This window comes from Balearica regulorum, chromosome 2, assembly GCF_011004875.1.
Source record: "Balearica regulorum gibbericeps isolate bBalReg1 chromosome 2, bBalReg1.pri, whole genome shotgun sequence".
Lineage (NCBI taxonomy): Eukaryota > Metazoa > Chordata > Aves > Gruiformes > Gruidae > Balearica > Balearica regulorum.
Window position 1 is genome coordinate 67549329 of NC_046185.1, and position 20220 is coordinate 67569548.

Sequence of the window (20220 nt, forward strand, 5' to 3'; positions counted from 1 at the left end):
GCATCAGAAAAAACTTAACCCACTGTGAGGGTGGTCAAAGACTTGAACAGCTTGTTCAGTGAGTTTGCAGACTCCATCCTCAAAACCCACATGGACAAGACACTGAGGAACCAGCTCTAGCTGACCCTGCTTTGAGAAGGGGTTTTGCGCAAGGTGACCTCCAGAGGTCCCTTCCATCCTCAACTATTTGGTTTTATTGTGTGATATGAAAACATCCAGCTTTTCTAAGTAGTCTCTAACCTGTTGCTCTCCTGCTGTTGAATGTCTCTCTCTTACCAGAATTATGCTGCTACCTGCAGATGTCCTTTATATACTTACAGAAACAGCTTACTAGCCTGCCTTATATCTACTCATTATGCACAATGAGGGAAGGTTACTTTGTATTTTGGACTCTGGCAGAAAGAAATCCCAAGCTTGACACTTTTTTTGTCTTTTAACTCCCTCGTCTTTAAACTAACTGTGTAATGCATTAACTTGCCCTTCACTTACATATATATGTGTTGCCACTGATTTCAGTTAATGAAGTCAGTAGGAGCTGAGAATTTTTATCCAAGGTCATATTTAATGCCTCAATCATTTAAACCTCTTATTTCAGTATTCATCTTCCTTTGAACATTACTAAGATGTCTACAAAATGTCTAATCTTGTGAAAGACATCCTGTTTCAGTGTATATACTCCACTCTCAAGAGCAGTTAGTCAGTCTGCTGTTAAAAATTTCTTACTTCTTTCTCTTCTCCTCCCCCCTTTTTAATTCAGTGCTCAGCATCTTTTTATTGTACTGTGACCCCTCCTTATCATTCAAATGATACACACCCTATAGCTCCAAGAGGCTATTTTATAAGTCAGGTTACAACCAATTTACGACTTGCATTCAGTAATGGAAATATGCCCAGTGTAACAATATAAGTCAGGATGAAATATAAACAGTTTTAGTTTTCTGATACTGTCCTGCCACATTGGTAGCATAATGTGATAAGGCACTTTTGTTTGATTACTTTGTCTTGATTTTGGAACTCTCTTATGATACCCTTATAATATTTTGAAAAACTATTTGTTTGAATATTGTTCTACAGGATCTTTGTGAAGTAGGAAAAAAGGAAAAGGGCTTTTATTGTGTCACAGGAAGTATGACGACTTCGGCAATCTATTCACTGCACTTGAAATCTGTCTTTTTTAGACTTGTGTTAAGCTGATTAGGTGGAAGATATCATAAGAGGGACTCGGTGTCAGTAACTCATGCTCAGTCTTGTCTGCCAAAGGCAGACGATGCTTCAATAACCCTGCCTGAAAGCATCTGGGAGTAGTGGAGCTTGTGTGTTCTATGGAAGCTGAGATTGTATCAGTATCATCTGCCTAAAGCTGTTCCTGGGATTTGAAATGTCAGTGCTCAAACAAACCTCCCCAAGTATTAGTATTTCCACTACAAATTCGGGTTCTCATCTCATCAGCTTGGTACATGTATGTTAGTTTGAGAAGGCACATACAGAATTTTGAGCTTGTTATAGGAATGAATTCTAAATAAAATTGTCTTTGGTAGAACTAAAATCTCACTTTATATGTAAATATTGAAACACAAACTCTTGAATATTCAGTGCTATATTTCATATGACATTAGGTGTCTTTTTCATTGCCATATAGTTGCTGAATAGTTATGTTTATATTTCAGTTGTTATTGTAACATTTAGAATATGATTACTTAAGTGTAATTCCTTCCAGACTCCTGAACTTAATTTAGTGTGTCATCTACCTGAAACAAAATGTAATTTAAGTTTGTCTGCCTTGACCAGATGAATAGATAATTGACTCAAAGAGATTATGTGAAGCTATAAATAAGATGATATTGTAAATTGGAATAGAAAATTCTGCTTAACGGAAGTTGTAGTTATGGGTTCCATACATCTTTTTGCTCATATATTATATTTTTATGCTTATTTTCTAGGTGTGAAAGCTGGTTTAAAACGAACATACTCGGCTGTTACTCAGGATCACCTAGAAGTGAGCAACATGCCACAGTGGAAACCATTGCTATATGCTGTAGCATTTCTTCACACAACTGTTCAGGTTTAAAAATACGTTTCTTTTCTTCTGTCATAAAGCCATGTTTCATTTTTTAATGCACTGTGTTATTAGATGAAAAACGTTTAAATGGAAATCCCATGTTGGTAAATTAATACAAATAAAATAAGAAAGAAAACAACGTGCCTCTATTACTACAACTGTCTTAGAACTCTGCTCATGTTGATCTTGTACCTCCAACAGAGATGGTATTTCAGAGTAAAAAAAGGACAGTCAACCAATAATCATTTAGTGTACTCTTCCATTAAAATCTTTGGGCATGGCTGTGTGATCTGTCTTCAACTAACTGTTTTTTACTAATATTTTCAATCATAAAAGCACATTAAAGAAATTTACAGCTTGGGTTGGAAAACCATAGTCTTAAAACTGCTGCTTTCACAATGAGAAGCTGTAAGAGGGTGAATATAAATCCTTCCTGCACTGAAACCTGTAGGCGGAAATGAAGGTGGAAGATGATTTTGGGTCTTGTCTTTCAGGAGTTCCATTAAAGAAAGTGCTTTATGGGTTAACCACAGGTTTTTATCATTCTATTGATAGATCTTGCAGTATCCTTAGTTTATATTTGGTGCCTAGTTAATTTAACTCTTTGGCATCCATGCACTGATATGTTGTGGTCCAATGGAAGCCTGTGCTATGCTTGTCTTTGTCCCATCGCTTCTTTCTTTTTGAAAATTAAGAATGTTTAAATACCAGATATTGCCCTAACAACCACATACTGCCAGCTGCATCTGTAAATGATTCAGTAAGAAGCAGCTTTTGCTACTTGCATCTGCACCATGCAGAGACATCAGTGGTATGAATATACATAGTCTATAGGAGGACCACAGACAATGATCATGGCTGATTAGTTTGGACATCCTTTCCTAAAACAGTAACTTCATTTTTGAAATTCAAACCCTATAGTTCTAGACTCACAGATTTACTGCATGTAAAAAAGCGGATTTTTTCTTTGTGAAAATGTTAATATTCCTATTCTTTGTTTGTATCTCTCTACTGATGATGATAAATGAAGAAATATTTAACTACGAGATGATTAATCAAGCAATTTGACCTTGTGTGTGTGTGTGTGTGTTAAGAGAAGAATAATTTTTTTTAAAGTTGGTGAAATACACCCCCAGCTGGACTACTGTGTTCTTAGCCTATTTCATGTATTCTTCTGCACTTAATGTTTTCTTTACAATTACTATCAATCAGCCTTTTACCTTTACCTCTATCTATTTTACAGGAAAGGCGAAAGTTTGGTCCATTGGGTTGGAATATTCCTTATGAATTTAATCAGGCAGACTTCACAGCCAGTGTGCAATTTGTTCAGAATCATTTGGATGATATGGATATTAAATGTGGAGTGAACTGGAGCTGTGTTCGCTATATGCTCGGAGAAGTACAGTATGGTGGCCGTGTAACTGATGACCTTGACAAAGCACTGCTGAATACATATGCAAGAGTGTGGTTTGGAGAGCATATGTTTAGTGAAACATTTTGTTTCTACAAAGATTATGTTATTCCAAAAGGGAAAACAGTTGAAGACTATCTCCAGTACATAGAGCAATTGCCAGTGATTGATACACCTCAGGTAAAATATTTCAAAGTATTAAAGGGAATTTTTGTCACATAAATAATCAGGTCTATTTTCCACAGCCATGAATGTATAGGTCAAGATTAGCAAGCAGACCATTATAGTGGGTGTCTAGTGTGGATCTGCTGACTAGGAAGAGGTAGATGAGGCCTTCTTAGCCTGGAGAAAAGAAGGCGCTGGGGAGATCTAATCGCGGCTTTCCAGTACCTGAAGGAGGACTACAGGAAAGATAGAGAGGGACTGTAGTGATATGACAAGAGGTAATGGATTAAAACTAAAAGAGGGTGGGTTTAGATTAGATATAAGGAAAAAATTCTTCCCTGTGAGGGTGGTGAGGCACTGGAACAGGTTGCCCGAAGAAGTTGTGGATGCCTGACGTGGTTTAGCCCCAGCCGCTCGCTCACCCCTCCCCCGGCAGGCTGGGGAGGAGAACGGAAAAACAAGGGCAAAGCCTCGAGGGTTGGGATAAGGGCAGTTTACTGGGACAGCAAGGGAGAGGGAAACAATCAACAACAGTGCTGATAACAGATAGTAACAATGGGTGATAACAGAGAACGATTTTACCGATCCGACGACCGACCGACCGGACGCTCGACCCGTCCCGGAGCCACGCCGACACGCCGAACCCGCCCCTGCCCGCCTAGCCCCCTTTTATGGTGAGCATGATGTCACATGGTATGGAATAGCCCCCGGCCAGCTTGGCTCACCTGTCCTGGCTCCTTGGGAAATTAACTCTATCCTTGCCAGAACCAGGACAATGCCTCTTCCCTGGAAGTGTTCCAGGCCAGGTTGGATGGGGCTTTGGGCAGTGTGGTCTAGTGGAGGGTGTCCCTGCCCATGGCAGGGGGGTTGGAACTAGATGGTCTTTATGGTTCCTTCCAACCCAAACCATTCTACGATTGTATGATTCTGTGATTCTATGATTCTATGAAGGTAAAATTGAAACAGAAGTGAATGGATTTCTGTCTCATTGCTATGAAGTTGATAAATGCCTTTGGAGTTAAGTTCTATCAAAATCAAATATACAGGGCTGAACAGAAAAAATCTGGTTTTCTGTAACTGATAATGTGCTGGTTAAGAGGGCAAGAAGATTCCAAGGTCATAAACCTGAGAAGCTTTGAATCTCTGAAGGTAGTAAAAGCAGAATGCAAAGGTATTCGTGCTGGCAACGATGCACCTTTTCCAAGTGAGGGTAAATACAGCCATGATAATGCACCAGTGGGATCCATTTGAGCCCAGCTCATGAAGTGGTTCCTGTCAGTGTATGAACCTTGACTCTATCAGATTTCAGGTGCTGCTTTCATGAATCTGCTTTTCTAAGCACTTGGGAACCTATCTCACAATGCTGCAATGTATTTTTAAAGTATTTTGATGCCTGTAAAAAATCTGTATGTATGGTTTGCTGTAGGGGAATTTTACCTTTGACTTCTATGTAAATAGCATCAAGTCCAAGAATGCAAACATCTTTTCCTCTTTCACATTTTCACAGGTTAGGAAGAAAGCTATGATGTTCTTCTGTCATTCCAAAATCTGTCAAAATTGCTCATGGAAACCTTTAACCTTTTAAGCTCCCAGTCTTCTTTGTTCCACAAAGGATATTGTGCAAGTCAAAACAGTGTATCTTTGTTTCCTCCCCTTTCCATTTTTGGTTAAGAAAGAAAGACTGAATAAGTCTGATTGCTGTATCCTTGCTCTTTTGATGAAATTTCAACCACTGATCAGAATAAACGCTGACTTCTGAAGAGGGCTATTGAACTCGGCAATCCCTTTGAAAATTACTTTGATTTCAGAAGGGTATAGAGCTTTAGCAATTGGTTTTGAGGATTTATCAGGCTAAAAAAACCTGAAAGACAGAATCCAACATCCCCTTTTTAATCAAAATTCCCAGAGATTTTGGATCAAAAAGAATGAGAAATTTGGCTGCTAGATTAATTTATAGGACATCCAGGACACTGGTCCACCCATTGCTTTCCTACTTTGGTTTCTTTGTTCTTATTCCTTCATACATCACTTGCATAAAAACACAGGACCAGAGTTGTCTCCCATGTAACATCCCTGTCTTGGCAATATTACATCAATTATGAAGTTAGCTCTTGGACTAGCGCTACAATTTACATTCACAATAGCAGATATTTTTCATGCTTCTAACTTGGCCTATGGCTAGAGCAAAACCAAACCGACCAACCCTTATTGTGCAAGCGCAAAAGCAGAAAAGAGTGTATCTTCAAAGGTGTATTTCGTTCCATGATAAGTAAAATGCATTGATATTTTCACTTTTTTCAGCTCTAAATAGTCAGGTTGAGTAAACTGCTGTGTGTAAAACATGTTAAATCCTACTTGGAACATAATTCCATGCTTGTTATAGTCACACCTTCTCTCACACACGATATTAGGTCTGTACTGTGTTCTTTGTGCTGTTGTAAGGATTGGATCCACAACTGGTGTAAATCACTGCAGCTTTGCTGGCTTTGAGACAGATGCAGCCACTTATATCCCTTGTCTCTGAGTTTCTAGATTTGCAAGCATAACAATATTACATATGGCCCTTTTTATTCTGTCCTCAGAGTATGTAAATATTGGTTACTATGCGTTTCTTGTAATATACCAATTCTAATGTAAAATATGAAAACATGAAAAATGAGAAATGGAAGATTGCTTGGCTTTGGTGCTCAGTTTGAGGGCAAGCCTTCCTCATTGTTGGATCAGTGGTTCAAAGTTTGTAAGAGACAGTTAATAGCTATAATTAAATGAAGGCTTGTGAAATAAGTCACAGTACAATTCCTCCTGGAGAAGAGTTGCAATTGTCATCCTGACAATTACAGACTTACTGATATTTCAGCGGAAGTTTCCGAGAAAGCTATTATCATTCAGACAAAGGGCAGCTTTGCAGTAATTCTATGCTAGCTGTATCTTAAATAAAGTAATTCAATTTCAGAAGAAGGGGAAGTAAGGACTAGGAGACCTAAACCAGAAATAGCTAAACCATAAAATATCCTGAATATATCACCAGTCATAAAATCTTTAGGTACTTCAAATATGAGGAGTGCTTTATTCATTGTGCTGCATCCCTTATTAGCCTAAGAGACTGACTAAACCAAAATGTGTTAGAAATGGTAACTGGTCTGGTTATTAGGGGCATCTACTTGAGCTGGTACAACAGCAATAGATCTGTAGAGACAAAGAGCTAGTGATGAGGAGTCAGTGTCCACATATGACATATTTCCAATAAGGTCTAGACTGATCCAGTGGAAAGGAATCAGTTTGTACTCCCTGATAGCACTGCACACATCATCCGAAGTCTGCTATGTGAAGATAATCAGGAGATCAGTTAAAAAAAAACCCCAACACTCATATGAATGAACATGTTATTGTATATGCAGCCTATGTTAATGTTTTTGTGTAATTTAGGCTTGATCCTTGGCCAGTTAAATAAGTGTACTTTCACTGACCTATTCATATGTATAATTTTATAGAGCTGAGAATTTTCTTCCTTGTTTATCCATTTTCATTGATACTTTCATTGATATACTTTTAGAAGGAAAATTGCAAGTTTTTTCTGTTTGTTTCCCTTTTACTTTAAGGTGTTTGGACTTCACCCTAATGCAGATATAACTTACCAGACTAACCTGGCTAATGAGACATTAAGTACAATAGTGAGCATCCAGCCCAAAGACAGAAGCACTGGAGGAGGGGAAACCCGAGAAGCAGTGGTGCAGCGTCTTGCTGATGAGATGCTAGAGAAGTTACCTCCAGATTATAACCCTCATGAGGTATATGCTGCTTTACAAATACAGATGTTTTATGTATGCATGTATGTATGTATATGTTTTATAAGTTTTATTGTGCTGCTTAAATTTAACTGGAACGTGTTTTAAAAAGCTGTTAAAATTATGCATACTGTTTTATAAGTCTGTTTCCATTTATTATCTAAAATTTTCCTACATCAGAAACATATATTTCAAATGCCATAGTCCACTTAATTAGTCACCTTAAGTCAGAATAGCCATTAGAGACTTCAGGAAGTTCTCTTTTGTAACTTAGAGAAGGACACTGGTGCCTCTTTCTGAAGGATAAGTGATTTTATAGTGGTTCCAGCTTTCAATTTACCTACTCTTATTATGATACCACCATCATGAATAATGGATTTTATCACTGAGCTTTTCATCAGAGTTTGAGCTATAAGAGATATATTTGCCAATCTTTTCTTGCATTTTTGATTAACAGTCTCATTAAATGGAAAATTCCAGCATAAACACTCTTGCATCAGTTGGTAAGTAGGATCTGGTGTCTTGCCATGTGTTTCATGAACAGTAACTGTTGAAAACCCCTAATTTCCACAATTTTATTATTTACAATTCTGTTTTGCACTGATAGCGGTTTGGGTTTTTTTCTCTGGTTGCAGTCCAAGCCTGCAAAGTGCCCAGTATGCAGTATTGCAACTTGTTATGTTATACTGTATTTTCTTCTCTGGCCAACTTAGAATGTGCGCATAGGTTGCAACCAATAGTCTTGGGGCCCTGACAATATTTCCTGTCTTCTGTTCCACTATTCATCTCAGATGTAATACCTCTTGTATAAATAGCCTCTTCTCTGCTATCATAATTCAACTCAGAACTTCTCTTTTCTTTCCCCTCTTGGCAAGATCCTTACAATCTGCAACTTTTTTTGGTGAGGTTTCTTCATAGCTTTCTTCATAGGTTTCTTCATAGCTATGAAGCTTCTTCATAGCTTTCTTCATAGCTTTCTTCATAGCTTCACAGCTTTCTTCATATAGTTATTTTTCCATCCATGCCTGCTTGTATCTCTCTTTTTCTTGTCACCTGCTTATTAAGTGATCGCCAGTGATAGTATATAAATAATTTATTTGTAGAATTTGATTTGGGATGGAGTCAGTTTTCTAATTTTCACATTATTATTGATTAATAAATAAATATTGTAAATATCAAATAAAATTAAATATAGTAAGTATAATAATCACACTTAATTACTAATTTAATAAATTTAGTAATTTACACCTTGGATCTATACCTATAATCTACACCTTGGACTGTTCTCAGTCCTTTTCCCTTATCCTTCCTATCAGAGTAAAGCTTTTTCATGGAACTAGTTTTTTTCGAGTTTTATTCAACTCCTTAGAATTCTTTTTTTTTTTTTTCAATTTGCAATAGCAATAGAATACTGAATGGTGTTGGCATATATGGTTTTGCCATATTTGTAATATGTGTATTGAGCTAACTTCTTTCAATGTATTTGCTAAATCCTCCAGAGGAGTATTTCTTCATTCCCTTGTTAAACTGCCAACTTTTTTCCTCCTGAAGAATTCGTAATACTTAGAAGACGTCAATAGTACTGGACTTTATATTGTAACCAGGGGGTATTCTTGCCCTCAGATTTTACCTCTGGGTGATTTGCGCAGTGCCTTTTAGTTTTGTAAAATGCACACACGCTTGTTTAATCCAAATTTGACTTCTAAATGGTTTGAACAAATACTACTTTTCTCTGGCATTTCTTCTGTTTAATCTTGGTCTCATTCACTCTCATTCCTTCTTGGTTTATTCACTCAGGTTATCCACACAAAACACACACAGGATAGGCCTCCTCTTTTCAGTCACTTCCTTGAGTGTCTTAGCTTTGGAGGCAACCAGTTACGGACCCAGGAGCTACCGTTAAGGATAAAGAGTTTGGAGGGTTTATTTTGAAAGTTCTACCCTGCACTCTTGTCTCTGTTTTACTACTGTATTTGGGCACAATACATACTTTATCCATGTGACTGTGTAAAAAAATCATAACCAATTATTTTCAGTGCTCTTTCACTTTCATCATCCAGTAGTATGACAAAGCTATTATCTTTTCTCATAGTCTGCCAATCATACATGCAGGTTTTATTTTCTTACAAGCAATCATCTTTATAATGATGCTCACAATTAGACAGTTCTTTGCTTCTGTACCACTTCTCTGACATCTTCTCTGAGCTTCAAGGAAACCTCTTTTGCTTCAATTTGCTTGACAGCTGTTCTCTTATGATTCAAGTAAGGAGATTCATGCTTGTACAGCACAAACCAATATTAGGTACTAATACTTCAGCATCAGCTTGCTCTCCCTCCTCCCCCTGCTTCGTTCTTACAAGCACAGTTAGAGGATGTCCTGTTGGATCTACTTTTCCCCCTTGTATTTCTTGTAAATGTATTCTGAGCTCAGGATGTAAGTTTGTTTCATTCCTTTGTCAATAAGTGTAGATACCACCTCTTCCTGGTGATTTCTAGTTTTCTAAAGCTCTGTACATCTTGATCTGTGAATTGCACTTCCCTTTGATTAATCACGCCACTCTGTTTACGTGCTGTTTCTTCAATCCACATTACTGATGGATGACATGGTACTTTACTATCAAAAAATTACTCTTTGTTTCTGTATCATGGTAGTCATTCCTTTGCTCTGAGCATCTACAGAGCATCCTCTGGTCATTTTCCAATAGTTTATTGTTGATAAGAAGGTGTTCCTCTGTACATCTCTTTGGTTGTGTCAGCTGCATGGCAACTTCAGATGCTTCTTCTGCAGTATTAAGAGATTTGACATTATTTCTTGCAGTTCCTGATTCTTCAATATTTCCTTCTTCATTTTGTGTAGTGGATTTACCCTTTCTCTCATTCTCTAGATGTTAGAACTTGTTTGGGTCTTTACCAGTGCTTTCTTTGTCAGAGAGGAATTTCCCTTTTCTCCCATTAGTGCCCAGTTCCACATCTGCTGCAGTTGTTTATGGTGCCAGGAGTGTGGTGACCTCTACACAATAAGCAAAAAATCTGTATCAAATGTGTTTCTCATCTGAACTGAAGCTCTGGAACCTCTTGGGTGGAGAGGGCAGGAGTAAGCTGTAAAGCAAGCTAATTTTTTACATGAAAGTTTGCATAAACTGATAAAAAAAAAGAATGTCTAAAATACCAAGAGGAAAAAAAAAAAAAGAAAGATTATGTTCACTAACATATAACCAAGAATTTCATTAGACCAGAAAAGAAGGGAGAGTTTAGATGTTCTCTGAGGGAAGAAGCAACAGAATTTAGCAGAAGCTACAATATAATAAGCAAATGACATTAAACTTACAAGTATAAGGAGCGAAATGGATTTTGTAATTACTGCCTGTGATGTCTGAAAGAAAGGGAATGAGATGAGTTCTGTTTTTTGTCAATTTAAGTCAACATTTGGTCATTCAGGACATTATTACCTATATTCACAACATTATTACCTACTACATCAGTTTAACAATCCTGAAACAAAACCAATATACTAAATTGTAAGAGACTGAGGGAATGTGTCAAAAAGGGTTCCTATGCATGCCTCATTGGATAAGAGCAGTAAAAAGAAAAACATTCATTAGTCCAGCAATGCAGCATGGGCTTGCTTTTAGAAGAATATTGTGCTTTAGTAAGACCACGACATGGTAGTCTTTGGGAATCCAGTTACAGTAGAGAAAAGGAACAAAAAAATTAGGAAACAAATGAAGGTAATTAAAAGCAAATACTCTTCAGGGAAAGTGGCAGGTGCCTTTGCTATCTTTGATCAGTTCTTGTGGCTGCCTTTTGAAAGTGTGGAGTGAATTTGATCAGAGTTAAAACCCCAGCAGACTAGGTTAGAGATGGATGGTACTGAAACCAATTATTTGCTGACATTCAGAGCCCTGGATTGTACTTTCTCTTGATACATTGTGAATCCAGAGAAAATTCAGACTGTCACACAGAAGCCTTCATTTCTCAATTATTAGCCTTTGGCAATGGCTTTGGAACAAACAATTTCAAAACAGGGCAACCATTTTACCCCATGATATATGCTGCTGCTTTTGCTGTTGTGTTCTTGTAATGCTTCCTCTCACCAGTCAAATAAGTGACTCAATGTCCACCGAAAAGACTATAAACAAAACAAGTCACCTTTGCATGCTTTTCAGACTGCAGTTTGACACAGGTGATGGAAAAGCAAAATAAACCTTCCTCCTGACCTAAAACTGTCTTCATTTTTCACGCTCCAAAGGCAGAGGCAGAGTATGAGTCCTACTTTCATAACCCCTTTTGCTTCTGGGTTTTGCCTCACAGGTAGCAGAGAGATTAGTGGTAAAATGATTAGGTCCAGTCAGTCCATGGGAGTGAAGATAGATGCAAGAATAAATGTCAGCCTGTCACACACAGAGTTTTATAATGAAAAAAGATACTGCACTTTATTGGAGGTTGGCTTTTAACCCAAGTAGCAATGGGTGTTTTTCCTTAAATATTTTTTGTAGTATTGATTTCGTCTTACCCTCTGCTGAGGTTATGACTACATTAGCAAGTATTGCATGGAAATAGGAGTTCATCTGAGGACCCCACCCCTGCATTAGATGGTTTATTGGGGAATTTATTTTGGTCTAACTCTAGTCTGGGCCTGTAGGCTGAACACCCATTGGTGGTTGGAATATGTTAGACTCCTGAAACATGCCTTTTGGGTTAGTTTAACTTGAAGCCAAGCCAGTTTGTATGCCTGGAGTCTACTTTTCAGTGCATTTTATTTGCTAAAAATATAAAAATAATAAAAAAAAATTTCAGGGTCTGAACTTAAACACTAACATAGATGCTTTGTAAAGTGGCTCTGGTTTACTTAGCAACCCTATCAGATATAGTGGTCACCCAGCTCTAGAGCTTCAGCTATTTTCCACATATTTCACTGCCTGTTTCCCTTGTATACAACAGGGAAGTGGTCCTTGACACCACTTGAAAAGAGCTTTGGCTTGGACACGCCTTGAGCTTGTCTTTCTTCTTCAGGCCTCTTATTTAGACCATCTCACAGAATGATGGTCTTCCCATTTCTGCTAACGAAGAGTATAGCAAGTAACCAAGTCTAATTGAAAATAATAGCATTTACTGAAAATGATAGACAGTTAGTACTACAGTAACTTGATCACTGATCATTGAATGGCATGAGTTCAGCAACTGCTTTTCTGCTGAATATCCTATAAAGTATGTGGTGACAAAGGAGTTGGTGACCTGAGTACAGCTAAAAAATGTGCATAGAGGAATCTGACAGATATGCATTGCAAAATCATGTAGACAAAGCTATTAAGATTATGATTTTAGTTGCTCCTTTTTTAAATCACCTTGTTTTATGTTAGATGACAGCTGTTTGCATAATGAAAAAGAGATGTTGTAAGTGGGCTTTATGGAATTTGTGTATTAATCTCAGAAAGGCTATTTTGGTTAGTGAGGTTTGTCTTTTGAGTTTTTTTTCTGTCAGTTGGGATCCATCTCTTTATGTCATAATAAATACAGCATTGGAAGGAAGTCATCTGATTGCTTGATAAGAATTCTAATACAAAACCAGTCAATCATACTTCAGAGATGGTATTTAAAATTAATCTTAACAGCAAGACTTCCAAGAAAGGCACTATATTACCCCTAGTAAATCTCACTGCAGATCAGGATTGATTTGTATACAATAAGGTAGGAAGTATGTCATTTTATTCAGTTTTCATCTCTGGTTATGCTTGATACTCCAGGCTGAGTGCTGTGAACATATCTAGGATGGATTAACAAATTTCTGCATTATTGGTTCACTCCATAATTCAAAACATGATAGATATTTTTGTAGGTACATGAAAACAAATCAGAAGAATGTTTAAATTCTGAGCATTCACTAAACAAACTGTACGATTATCAATACAGTAATATTTTAGAATATTTATTTCATCTTCTCTTTGTAGATTCATAAATATCAATATTTTGGAAAATAACCCCTTTAACAACATCTTCCATGCAATTTTTCCTCAAATGGGAGAAATTCTTCCTCTAAATGATCCCCAAAAGGAACGCATGCTCTGTAGGCTAGAAAAAAGTGTATTTCTTATTTAAAGGATAAAATGCATGGATTATATTTATAATCCCTTTCTTATTAGTGGCATGCACTAGACTTCTAAGTTTGCTGGAAAAAAAAAATTCATAGGTTTTTTTTTTTTTCTCAAGATGGAGAATTACCAATTGTAAAATTTTCAGAAAGCAGAAGCTTTCCCTGGATTTTGTATGAAAAAAAATCAGAATACTTCGTTGTGTGTTTTATCCAAAAAGAGTTTATTGTCTCATCTCTAGTTTTGTGATAGCTGATTTTAGTAGCTTTTTCTCTTTTATAGGAAGAAACACATTAACCTAGTCTGTAAAATGAACTGTCACACTGCAAAGTATTAGCATAATTGGCTGGCATCTATTTCTTGGACATTCCGTCTGACAAACTCATGGGTCCTTGTGATTAAAATATGATGAATAACCTTGCTGATAGCTGTCTCCCAAGGAGAACAGCAGGTAAAGTTGAAAAAGAGTATTTTATCGGACTTGGAGTTGAAACTTGAGAATTGGAAATTGTCAAAGCATTGACTCATTTATACTAGGAATTATAACTACTCAACTGCTATATTATGTTCATTGTGCAGAAACTTGCTATTCAGTATAATAATATCTTTAGTAATGACTACTTTGTGTAGATAATGTGTAGTATACATAATAATGTATACTATGAGATATATGAGTACATCTGGAAAAATCCAAAGCAAAATCCTGTGGACTTCTGGCCTTGATGAAACAGCACGCATTATACCAACTCTTGTGGTTTCTACTTGGCTGCAATAGAATTGCAATGATAGTCTGCTCTTTGAAAGAATAGACTTTCTAACTCTTTCTTCATCTTTTGTTAGTAAACTCAAAATAAGCTCTTACATTATTTTAGCAAACTGATCCTATGGGTCAGCTCTTTTATTATAAATGAATGGCCATATAGATATCTGGATCTAGGATCTCATTTTGCTATTTGAGATCTCTTTTTGGTTCCACAGTCCCCTCGCAGAATTTCACCTGCAGAGGGAAGGAGTGACTGTGGCAAAGATCAGGGTTCACATTCCTTCAAGGTGAAAGATGATGCATGTGGCTGGGTGGTAGCGAGTACAGAGAGAAGGCCGTTGGCTTTCTGGAAGCTGAGTCATAGTGGGGAAAAACACTTGAAAGTCTTAAAAACCAAGAATTCTGGTCCTATATGAGGTATAGGCACCACAATTTTTGCGGGTGCCACTAAATTCTCTCTCATGCACTGTTGTGTACAGTGATTTTTGATATACATGGAACATACAATGTATGTCTGAAGCATATTGTATATGCATCATTATGCTAAAGTGAGACAGGGAATGCTTTTGCTACTGTTGTTGTGACATGTCCTTAAGTAACACAAACAACTAATTCCATTTTGAAAATGTTGCCTTATGAATATGAGTGAAACCCTTATCCTTAGAAGTTCAGAAGGCCAAAAGCTTCTACCCACAACCCGGTGCACATAATGGTGTAACAGAATTCTGTGGCACCTGTATTATTCCTGGCAATCTTGCCTCTCTAGTAATGCATCCATGAGCACCTTGTCTTATGAGTGAGTCACGTGCTATTGGAAGCAGCAGCTTTTATACATCATTGTGCTTGTTAAGTCAAACTCCATTTGTAGCATTATTTCAACTCAGCAGGGCAAGAAGAGGTGAGAAAGTTCACCTAGCACAATTAGGAAATATGCAGAAGTTACCATCAAACATACTTTTTTATAGCATGTGGTGTTTTTTTTAAGATCTAAGACCCTGCAGCCGAACAAGGACAGAAGGAACTGCTGTGTCCCTTCAAAAAGAGGGAACTTTCCCTCCTTAGAATGATGGAGGAGCTCCTTTTGGTAAGCTAATGAGTCACAGCATGCTAAATCTTAAAGTTGGCACAGGACTTACATGGCCATCTGTTACATAAAAGTTTCTTTTCTCAGGAATTGTGCTATACAATTGAAAAAACCATACTTTTTCTTTCAAAAATTATTGCAGGGGAAACAGAAGATTAAATTTTATATTCGTTGCACTATTCTTGTTTAGGTGAAAGCCCAGCTTCAAAAGATGGGAGCTATTCAACCCATAAACATATTTCTCCGTCAAGAAATTGACCGCATGCAACATGTTATATCAAGAGTTAGGACTACACTGACCAATCTCAAATTGGCTATCGATGGTAAGTTACAATATTAAAAATCATACTCATTAAGATGAAATATTTCTTGCTAGTGATTGCTTATACGATATAACTAACTAAATATTTCCGCTCCTTACCTTCCTTTTTACCTCTTTCTCTTTTGTTCTCTCCCTCCAGACATTTTTCTCTTTTTCTCTCTTTATCATATGACCACTAATTCTAGCCCGTAAAGCCTCCTGACTGCACCTCTAAGGACACTCTACCTTAATTTATTCTGTATGCATGTGCTCCAGTATTGCAGTTCATGTCCCACAGCACTACTACACTTCTGTGATTCTCTCCAGGATCTCTACAGAGCTCAGAGAAACTGAATTGCATGATTAGGTCCACAGGTCGTGTGCCAGAGTGATTTATGAAATTAAGTCGAGACATAATTATATAGAACAAGGTAGAAGTGTTGCTGCTAAGTAATTGAGAGACAGGGCACTCAGGAGGCCAGGTGGTACAGACTATAATTTAAGGTGAGATTTGCAATGTTCGTGAAGCTGGTTATACCAAATAGGATGTCTCTAAATGGAAGCTGAAGTGAGTGGGAGTGCCAGTCAAAAGAGAATGATAGGGTTCTGCTTTTAGCCATCACAGGAGGTAGGCAACAGCACTCTGTATCTCTCAGAGACAGGAGTATTTGGCTGAAGTGAGCAATGGTGAATGTAGTTAAAATAAATCAAGAGTACAGGCAACTAGAAGCAGATGGAAAATTTGATCAGAAAAGGAGTGAGGAAAAAGAAGGGATGATGATGTTACTGTGTGCTTATTGTTTTCACTTCCCATTTTGCTCATCTGCAAGAGTTGAAATATCCAGGAAGGAAAGTATACTGTTGCTCAACCAAGCTTCTTGAATTAACAGTAAATGAAAATGAAGCAGGAATGGTTCAGTTCCACTGGTTAAGATCTCACTGAAGTCTGCTGTTCCCCAGCAGAGGCAGAAAATATCTGAGACAGCAAACCTGAGAAGGTCAGAGTGCCTCAAAACTATTCTCTTCGGATATAGGTGATGGCAGTACTGTGATCTGTCTTACTGGCTTTTTCCAGTCTTTTGACAAGTCTTTCATGAGGGGAGATTTTTTTAATTTGTATTTTTGTTACATAGGAATCAGCAAGGATTTTTTCCTATCATTTGTATGATTCACCAAGGCAACAATGCATGCTTCAGAAACATCATGCCTATAATCTGAATCTAGGAAAGAAGTTCATAAATGTGCCTAAGGCTAATTAGCTTCCATATCCTGTAATAACCTATGCAAAGATCAAGCTGGAAGAAACAATTGTCCTCTGTTTCAGTACTGAGCTGAAAGTTTCCCTTTATATGTACGTAGAGTCCCTTTTCAAGTAAATGAAAATAATACTTTCTGTCCAAGAAATTACTAATCTTTCCCTGATTGTGATAGGTATATTTAAAATCTCAAAACTACAATATTCTGCCGAGGGGTGGATGAGTAATATAATTTATTTGCACTTAGTATTCAGTTCCACAGTGGGCACAGTCCTCTACCAGGTGTTTAATCAAGTTAATGCTGTAACTCTTGTGCAATCCTCTAAAACATTATAATTTTCTTAGGGACAGGTAAGTTAAATATAGTGAAAATTTGCTCTGAAAACAAAATTGGGTGTGTAGTTACCAATAATGATTAATAGCTTCTGGCAGATTCATGATACATCAAGTTCATGTGGTAGACCGTTAATTAGAGGATGGAAAAAACATTTAGGCCCTCTGTCTTGCCTCAGCAAAGGGGAAAACCCCAAACTCTCTCATACTGGATTCTTCCCCAAAACTAGTCAACTGCAGTCTCAGATCATCTGAGGTGCTCCTTTTTCTTTACAATGAGGTAAACTCATCTGCCTGCTCAAACAGGTCATGTGAATTTTGACATCTGCCCTGGTCATGCATCTCCCTCTGGCCTCATGAACCTGTTAAAGCCTGAGCACCTGCTTAAAGCAGATCTAAATTTTCAAACAAATTTTGTGTTTAAGAATATAGTGCATCTTCATGTTGTGCCATGTAGCTTTGTGAGAGGTCTGAATATTTGATTCTGCAGATTGGATGTGAATAGATGGACCTTGTCATCTTACTGTTGCTCTTTGAGTTACGTTTGAGGTAATATAAAGCCCTCTTCAGTGAGAGCCCATGTGCAGCAGAACATGAGGGATGTTGAAGGAATGAGCAGAGCCAGTTTTGTCCCTCTATCCAGAGGGCAGATATAACAGTGTTCAGCTTTTGGGAGGTGTGAGGATGCTCAGCATGTGTCCAACATGTTTGTTGGCAGCTATGCCCCACAAGTCTGCATCTCTACCAATAAACTCTGCTGCCCAGAGGGATACTTTTTTTTGGATCAAATTATTATAATTAGATTGTAGCTGCACTTTGTACTCTCAGCTATGTCCCATCTATTAGTTTTGTTTTAATTACTTATTGATTGCCCTTTCACAGTTGGTATAATACAGAGCTTCACATAAATCAGAAAACAGCAATGATGATTGTCCTCTCAAGTGACCTAAACAGAGGCAATGTTCCAAATAGAGAAGTGTTTTTAGAGATGAGGAAAGAGCTGTTTTCTCATCTTTTCATCTGGGGAGCAGTAAGACTTGGGGCTTGAACCAAAACTCCAGATTCTAATAGGTTATGAACATCAGATCTTGAGCCCCTGGCAGAAGGTGACCACAGTCTTTGCAGGGCAGTATACGAGCTATAGAGTTCCTGTGTACATGCCTTATCTTCCTCCTGTGGAAGCGCAGATGCCTCTGGCACAGAGTACTAATACCCCGGCTGTTTGGGAGTGGGCACTTCAAATTCCCTCTGCCAGTAATGAAGATAGTTTATTTAGATGCAGTAAAATCTAATGACCCATTCAGTTATTCCTATTCTCTTAGAGTTTGTTTGAGTAGAGGGGAACTGAATGTGGCCTATCTGTTGCCTTGGGTGGGGAGGGGGGGTGTTCTCTTTATTTCTCCATGCACTGAAGTAGGAGTGGTAAGCGTTTTGATAGCACCCTGATGTGTCTTCTATCAGTGAAGAAACTAAGAAGAGATATTCTGTGGGAGTTATCCCTAGTCCTCCTTGAGTGGCTTCCGTGAGTCTCAGCAGTGGAGCATACTTGTAGTAGCACTAAAAGCAGATATTGAATCCTTGGCAATGGAAATAAGCACAGCTTTTAATTTGGTTTTATTTCCTGATTTTTTTTTAACCTACTTAACATTCTGCTTGAAAGAAACAAATGCTTAACACATTTATTTATGAGTATATCTGGATTCTACTTTGGTCATAAAACTATGTCCATTTGGCATTTGTTTCTGGTACCTTATAGCTTTGTGTTTTCAAACTAATCCCTTGGTACTGCCTACTACATGAACAAGTGAAGGCCATACAGGAAATCTTGGATTTGTTATCCTTTCATGTTATATATGTGCCACATGATCACAGAACTCCCACTGCTTTTTGTGCAGTACTTGTGAAGTTAGGAGAGAGAAGTCCTTTTCCTGTTAACATATTTCCTGAGAATATGGCAATCCCTCTAAAAGCTTTTACATGACTTGTAATGTGTAAAGATTTGTTTCCACAGGTGCAGAGTTTTTGTTCCTTAATTTTTCTTAGTACTTGCAAGACAAGCATTGTACAAATACCTATGGGAGCCATAAGCCGTAAGACCAACATAGAACGCAAAAAAGTGGAATCAATACAAATAACTATTTCAGAAGTCATCATGGCATTTGTCATGGGAAGCTCTACCAGGCTTACGCAAACTTGTCACTGCAACTACAATATGGCACCCTTCACGTCACACAGCTTGCGTATTTTCATGCACACCATACATAACCTACATGCCAGCACTTGAAAAAAAATCACAGATTAGTCTTACTCTACACTGAAAGAGAGGGCGATCAAAGCTTTTGGAAAAATAGGGTCAGGAACAAGGATATTACTAAGGGGAGATGAGACTTCGCTACTTGCCCTCTTTTTACCCACACAGTTTTATATCATAAGCATGTTCTTTAAATGACGCATGGATTATATGCATGAAAACATTAAAATTAAGACACTAGCATGTTTCAGGTATATGTTTATGCCAAGTTGAGAAGTGCGAGAAAATACAGGTGAGACAATTGAGACAGAAGGTATTGGACAGTAAAAAATTATGCATTTTTGTATGTGTTTCTAATATTTTTGGAACCTTATAATTCAGACAAAGCTGAATAATAACTGTTAATAACAAGGCCTTGAGAAATACTGGTGCATTTCACTAGTTTCTGCACATCTCAGTCATTGATCTACTATCTTATTAAAAACTATTTCATTACCTGCTTTTAGCTCATCACCATCCTTGTACTGTATTGCTAACAAGCGTGTTGGCCTTAGGTGTTTCCTTGTTTTCATTCATATAACGGTATCTTGAAACTTCATGTAGACGCAAGGTAGCATATAGTTCTACATACTTAATAGGAATCACTTAGAGTTCCTATGTCATCTACACAAACTTGTGTTAAGCCCCTGAAAGAGTGAGGTAAAGATTCACTATTTTTTTCCA

At 37.5% G+C, this 20220-nt stretch overlaps 1 protein-coding gene and 1 long non-coding RNA gene across 2 annotated transcripts in view; one reads left to right on the top strand and one right to left on the bottom strand.

Moving 5' to 3' along the window:
• Positions 1 to 20220, top strand: part of LOC104633111 (dynein axonemal heavy chain 5) — a 169455-nt gene that overhangs the window by 134359 nt on the left and 14876 nt on the right. The window contains exons 70-73 of the mRNA XM_075744633.1: positions 1941 to 2062; positions 3303 to 3650; positions 7235 to 7423; positions 15547 to 15679. Of these exons, the coding sequence (XP_075600748.1) occupies positions 1941 to 2062; positions 3303 to 3650; positions 7235 to 7423; positions 15547 to 15679 (792 nt within the window). The remainder of the gene's footprint in view (positions 1 to 1940; positions 2063 to 3302; positions 3651 to 7234; positions 7424 to 15546; positions 15680 to 20220) is intronic.
• The window catches only part of LOC142600420 (uncharacterized), a 51126-nt gene that overhangs the window by 24321 nt on the left and 6585 nt on the right, over positions 1 to 20220 (bottom strand). The window lies entirely within an intron of this gene.